General features: G+C 35.3%; 1 protein-coding gene across 1 annotated transcript; it reads left to right on the top strand.

Moving 5' to 3' along the window:
• The first annotated feature begins 210 nt into the window (after positions 1–210).
• On the top strand, positions 211–6,600 carry ERS (glutamate tRNA synthetase). Its single transcript, XM_016320480.3, has 14 exons — positions 211–577; positions 1,147–1,265; positions 1,391–1,512; positions 2,130–2,309; positions 2,662–2,780; positions 2,850–2,898; positions 3,711–3,812; positions 3,995–4,097; positions 4,241–4,304; positions 4,572–4,686; positions 4,850–4,950; positions 5,131–5,287; positions 5,534–5,779; positions 6,261–6,600. The coding sequence occupies exons 1-13, from the start codon at positions 318–320 to the stop codon at positions 5,762–5,764; spliced, it is 1,722 nt and encodes a 573-aa protein (XP_016175966.1). The 5' UTR covers positions 211–317; the 3' UTR covers positions 5,765–5,779; positions 6,261–6,600.
• Positions 6,601–6,834: the final 234 nt, after the last annotated feature.

Below are 6,834 nucleotides of genomic sequence, written 5' to 3'. Positions count from 1 at the left end.
CCAGGTCAAACTAACATAGGGACGTATTTGGTGTATAACTAAAAACGTCAGGATCACAATTTTAGTTAAATTTTGTTAGATACAAATCTGTCCTACCATAAATTCTTTGGAGACCTACTTGGAGTATTACTCTTATTTTTTTTTTAAGAACTACTTTTGCTACCAATTAGTAGTGCACTAGTATATAACTTGAAAAGTGACTTCAAAGATAAGACAATGGACTTAAACACTTCTTTTCCTATCTTGTTAGTTTGGCGCAGAACTCAGCTGATTGAAGAAAACAGAGTGTGTGTGTGTGTGAGAGAGAATCATAAGCCATGGCCGCGTTGATGATGGTTGGTGCCACTGCTACAGTTACTCCCTGGGCGAAGGTGGTTGCTCCACCCATCATTCTCCATCACCATCGAAGAATCACCGCCACCTGCTTCCTCCGAAGAGCTTTCTCACTCAAAGCTTCTTCTCTCTCTCATCAACACCAAGAACCTTCACCCGTTCGCGTCCGTTTCGCGCCTTCTCCTACCGGTAACCTCCACGTTGGCGGCGCCAGAACTGCACTCTTCAATTACTTGTTCGCAAGGTCCCTTTTTCTTATCTTTTTCTGGATAAATTTTTGTTTTTAATTTTTATTTTTTAAGTTTATCGTCTTCTATTGGTTTTTGGGTTTGGTTAGGTTTCTTTTGTTCCTATCCAGCATTTCGTAATATTTAATCTATATCCACTTCGATATCTGCATATTTTAATGGTGAAAGAAGTTAGAAGTTAGAAATGTGACATCAATATACCAAAGCTGAAAATTGTTTCAGGATTTTTTTAATCTTGGAAGAAGTTAGAAATGTGAATTTATATTAGTTTCAATTGTCAGTGTGTCTCAAAACTATCAAACAAAGTTTAAGTCACATTGCTAATTTAAGCTCAGGAAAAAAGAGGGGGTGGGATAACCCACTCAAATTTCTGGTGCAAATGTGGAAAAATCGTTTAAGGAGTTTTTTGTTTTGTAGTAATTGTGTTTTGAATTTCTCCTCTTCTTAATGCAATTCTTTTTCAGTATAAAAAAGGTAGTTGTGTTTTGGAAGTTTTGATTGGATTTGACTTGAAACTTGCTATAATTTTTCTGATGTTTTGTGCTTTTATGAATTGCAATTTCAGGTCCAAAGGTGGGACATTTGTGTTGAGAATTGAGGATACTGACTTGGAGAGGTCTACCAAGGAATCTGAGGAAGCCCTTCTTCGAGATCTTTCATGGCTTGGCCTTGGATGGGATGAAGGTATTTATGCTGCCTTTCATTTTTTGTTTTGTCATCTGAAAATTTCTATTTTTCATTTTAATTTGCAATTCGATAAGATTTGTTCATGATTAATTTCTATGATTGTAATGTGGTGGACTTGTCAGGCCCTGGTGTTGGTGGGGATTATGGTCCATATAGGCAATCCGAGAGGAACTCTTTGTACAAACAATATGCTGAGAAACTCCTCGAATCTGGCCAGGTTTATCGATGCTTTTGTTCTAATGAGGTATTTATCCCCACAAGCTCTAGATGACCCGTACTTGACATAGCTGAGGGAAATGTGATGTACACTTTCCTGCCCTTGTTCATTAAGTGAGGACTTGGCCATATGCTTTAAAATGTTTGTTATGTGAAATTTTCCTTTCAATGGGCATTTTCTGTCTCTACAATAAGAAACAGGACTTCTTGAATTGTAAAATTAGATAGTTTTGTTATTACTTCGGTTCAAATTCAAAATATGGTTCATGGGGTGGGGAAGGTTCAAATGCATTTGTGCTTCTTCCCATGTTAAGTGACTTGATTGATTGTTGAAAGAAGAGTTGGTGGCAATTAAATGGCTTTGGTGTTATTGATTCACTTCATGTCATTCTTCTGCTGTATTTTCATAAGTCATAAGTTGTTTTGTTTCCATGATCATGATCTTTAGTTCACCTTTGAAAATTGCATTGACGAGGGTCTCATAGTTTTTGGGGATATATACCATTTAGAAAGAAATACAAATACTAAATTATGAGGCTGCACCATTGGAGTTTGCTCATCATTTACTCTACTAATTTTGAAGAATTCATGTCTTTGATTGAAATTGTTTTAAGGTTAGTTCTTGACCCATATTTATTTTGACAGGAACTAGAGAAAATGAAGGAGGTTGCCAAATTAAAGCAACTGCCTCCAGTGTACACAGGTAAATGGGCCAATGCAACAAATGAGGAAGTAGAAGAAGAGCTGACAAAGGGAACTCCTTATACATATCGGTTTCGTGTCCCCAAAGGAAATTTAAAAATTAATGACATAATACGTGGCGAAGTGAGTTCTTACTGCCATTTCTAGATTTTACTTTATTTAATTTAATGGTATGATGGATGATTTCCTACCCCATGTGATAAAGATAACGCACTTCACAGGCGTCTTTAGTATATGCATTGTAAACTTGGTCTCCAGAAGTCAGCCGATATCTTGAAAGTATTTTCATCTCAGAAACAACTATTAATGATCCCTTTAGAAACAGCAGAATGATACACCTTCATGAAATTAAAACCTTATTCTGTTAATAAACATTTGAAAATTTGTCAGTCAGTAATGAAACAATGTAAAGTGAACAATATTTCTTTTAAATAACATAGACTTCCTATTAACTTCTTTTGGTAGTGTCTTGAAGGTTAGTTGGAGCTTGGATACGCTTGGAGATTTTGTGATAATGAGGAGTAATGGTCAGCCTGTTTACAACTTTTGTGTAACAGTGGATGATGCAACCATGGCTATTTCCCATGTTATAAGGTAGTGATTATAATTTCATAGTCAGTATTCTTGAATATTATTCACTAATTCTGTTTATTTGCAACTCAGAGCAGAGGAGCATTTACCAAACACTCTAAGGCAGGCATTAATATATAAGGTAAAAGTATATACTATATATACATATTTTGTTCTAGCATTATTCTTTCCCTTAAAAAAATTTCATTGAGTCGAACCAAAAGTGAAAATCTGAGTTCAATTGAGAACATATCGTTAGTGTAAGTTGGTATTTATTTTGGGAATGAGCTGACATAGATTATGTTGAAGAAATGGAGTTATGTTAGAATTGTGAAATTTGATGTTCTGAGGGAATAGATAGACCAAGCCAGTGAGGAAATTTTGGAGCTTGGAAAATTGGAATATTTGGAAAGCAAACAGTGATCTAGGGTATAACAGACTGCTTTTAGTCAGATAACATCATTTAATGATGGTGCCAATGGTGGCAAAACTGGTTATGTGATAAAGGTAAATATGCCTTGATCCACAATCAAGGATCCTCCTTTTTTTCCTCCCTTGTTTATAAATGCTTGATCCATGATACATGATAGACATGATAGGGCTAAATGACGTTATTTGGTTCATGTAGCCGACCCCACCTAGTGGGATAAGACTTTGTTGTTTTGTTGTTTAATGAAATAAATGAGCACACTGTATCTGGTTCTCTGCCTTAGAACCAGTAATGAGAGAATTTATGATTGATGTCAAACCCTAGAGAGAATGTTCACTACTCTGAGGAAGATAGATATCAACACACGGAGAACCCGTCCCTCCCCTCCCCTCCCCTCCCCCCCCCCCCCCCCAAAAAAAAAGAAACAACCAATATCGCTTACTAATCCCCTCGTTGCTTTATTACAGACATTACTTGTTCTAATTAACTGATTTTCTTGTCACTGTTCATGAATGTGTTTGCAGGCTTTAGGTTTTCCCATGCCTTATTTTGCACATGTTTCCTTGATTTTGGCTCCTGATCGGAGTAAATTATCAAAACGACATGGTGCAACATCAGTGGGTCAGGTGAGATTGATTCTTCTTCATTTACACAATGTATTTGTCATAGAAGTTATGATTTGCGTTCTCACTTGATCCCCCCTCCCCTCTCTCTCTTCTATTAATATCATGTTTCACCCCAATATGTACTAGTAAAGCTTCTCTTACATGGATAATTAGTCCAAACTCTAATACCTGCTGTCTCACAGTTCAGGGAGATGGGATACCTACCTGAAGCAATGGTGAATTACCTTGCATTATTAGGCTGGGGTGATGGAACTGAAAATGAGTTTTTCACCCTTAATCAACTCGGTTAGTGGTTTTTTGTTTTTAATTCCACTATTGTAGTACTGTAAAGACAGTATGCTATTGAGAGTTGAGACTGATTGCTTACCAAACAGGAATTTATTTGAACATGTCTTTACGGGTATCTTTTTTTTTTTTTTGTCTAACAGTTGAAAAATTCACTATTGAACGTGTTAACAAAAGTGGTGCTGTTTTTGATTCCACGAAGTTAAGGTAACTTTTGTTTTGATTTGCTTTGTATTTTGAGATGAGATGAAAACTTACGGTTGCTAATTTTATGTTCTGAATGTCAAGTTCCTGTTTTCTTACTCAAAGGATATACATGGTGTTTTATATGCATATAGTTGTTGAATGCATTATTAGTTAGTTTATTCATATTGGGAATTTTGAGTTATATATTTCTTACTCCTAAAAAACATTGTTGCTAAAAGTATATAATAAATATCTATTTAGGTTTCTTAAATTTATTCCTTTATTCAGGTGGATGAATGGTCAGCATTTAAGGGCACGGCCATCACAGGAAGTGGCCCAACTTATTGGAGACCACTGGAAGGCATCTGGCTTACTCACAGTATCAACAGGGCCGTTTGTTGATGTGAGATTTGATTCCATATGTTCTTGATTCAGTCTCATTCTAAGTAGAATTCTATTTAATCATTTTCCGAGGCACTTGAATTTATTTAGTATGATTTTGTTGTGTCTTAAACCATTAGACTCAAGTAAATTAACTATCTAATTGATATGTGGTTGACTAACAGGAGGCAATTGAGCTACTTAAGGATGGAATTGACTTGATACCTGATGCAGATACGGCGCTTTCTAACTTGCTTTCTTATCCAATACATTCTACTTTACAAAGGTATAGCCTAATAATGTATATGATATGACTTCTTCTTTAGTGAATCTAGCTTTGCTAATATTTAAGGTCAACATCCTACACCTAATCGACGTTGTCTATAAATTATATCTATTTTTTAGATGTAAAGTATGATGCATAGATTAAGATTCCTGATTGCAACTTTGTACATGTTGCTGGCAGCCATGAAGCAGAATCAGTCATACAAGACAATCTCTCCAATTTTTTTGTCAGCCTGTTGGCTGCCTATGATAATGGTGAGCTGGTAGCTGCACTTGAAGAAGGCCATGATGGTTGGAAAAAGTGGGTGAAAGGATTCGGTAAATCCCTTAAGCGCAAGGTAAGCTGAATTGAATACATATTTGTATAAATAAAAGGATGAAGTTAGAGGAATAGCTCTTCATGAGAGAGATAAACTACTTCGGGTTATTGGATCTTATATCAGTTGACAGGATTAAAACATAAAATCATGTGATTTTACCTTTTAAATTGTGCCATATACGTATAGTTCTACGGATCACATTTACTTATCTAACTCTTGAAATAAATATCAATGCTAAAATAAAGGTTTTTCTTAATGTTCCAGGGGAAATCTCTTTTCATGCCTCTCCGACTTCTGTTGACTGGAAAACTCCATGGACCGGATATGGGAGCTAGTGTGGTATTGCTCTATAAAGCTGGAACTACTAGCATTGTTGCTCCTGAAGCTGGCTTTGTGACACTCGATGAAAGATTTAAAATACTTCGGCAGATTGACTGGGAAACATTGTCTAAGGATCATCCTGTCAAAGAGACTGCTGGTTCTGTATCTAACTGAGAACTTAGTTCTGAGGTCTGTTTAACTAATAACACCATGGTTTCCTTTATTCATTTTCGTTTTTGCAAGTTAGTTTTTGTTATTTTATCTCTATATATTCTCTAGTTAGAACATATCTACGATCATTTCCTAGATATCTTCCGGTTTTTGTTGAAACATGTTCCATTTATTTCCAAATCATGAATATTTACGAGTAGGTAATTGTTGGTATTTATTAGTTAAAAGTCTAAACGTCAAATCTTGCAGTTGAAAAACTTGATTTAGTTTTATTAAATATAATATTCTATACACATATCCTATTTTTTTGCAAAATTTTCTTGTTCTGTACCCTATGTATTGTACTCATGCCTATGCAAGGTAGGATTCGACCAAGCTAGATGTGTATTGTTGGATTAACCTTAGGTTAACATGGTCTGATATCCAGTATGAGTGAGATGGAAATTTTTCTTCGTTCCTGTTGCTCATGGAATTTTTTCTACATGGTGTTAACGTACAGGAGAGATTAAACTTGAAGCGACACGAGTAACCTGATGGTAGATTTAGATCAATTGAGGGAATGAGATGATTCAGATTGTTTCATAAAACAGGAGTTAGTTAGGAAGGGCTTATGACTATTGGTTCTTCTGCAGGTCATCTGGTTTTTGCTTTTATTGCTTCTGTTTATTTAAGGAGATGCAAATACATGTCTTTTGTTTCCTTTTTGTTTTCTCTTTTTTTAACGATTATTACCAATATTGGTGTGAAATTTTCTAAGTGGTTTTAAGAATTTGCTTGTTATTTTGATATGTTAAACTGAATTGATTGAGTTCTCTAATTATGAAATAATGATTCTACCAGACTACCTACTAATACTATAATAATAATTGGTGCTTTGAAGCCTTCCAAAGTTAGCCAAGTCAATGAAAACGTCTTTCTTCTTTGCTAGATATCTTACATGGCTTTGTTGGGAAATTTTTTTTGATATTTTAACCATGATGGAGGGTTTCCTTTAAGGAATAAAGTGATCTATTGTCATTGTAGCTGTTTATTGTGGGAATGTAAATTTAGGTGTAACTGTGTAAGAGTGGGGA

Source organism: Arachis ipaensis, chromosome B9 (assembly GCF_059453495.1).
Source record: "Arachis ipaensis isolate K30076 ecotype BB chromosome B9, ASM5945349v1, whole genome shotgun sequence".
In the NCBI taxonomy this organism is placed as follows: domain Eukaryota; kingdom Viridiplantae; phylum Streptophyta; class Magnoliopsida; order Fabales; family Fabaceae; genus Arachis; species Arachis ipaensis.
Note: the sequence above shows the minus strand (reverse complement) of the source record. Positions and strands in the feature narration are given on the sequence as shown.

What these genes read in the sequence shown, in the direction of transcription:
- ERS (XM_016320480.3), top strand. Translation starts at nt 318, where the DNA reads ATGGCCGCGTTGATGATGGTTGGTGCCACTGCTACAGTTACTCCCTGG. An exon ending in ATGACATAATACGTGGCGAA is followed by an intron (nt 2,310 to 2,661) that starts GTGAGTTCTTAC and finishes AGTGTCTTGAAG; the next exon opens with GTTAGTTGGAGCTTGGATAC. An exon ending in GTAAATCCCTTAAGCGCAAG is followed by an intron (nt 5,288 to 5,533) that starts GTAAGCTGAATT and finishes TTAATGTTCCAG; the next exon opens with GGGAAATCTCTTTTCATGCC.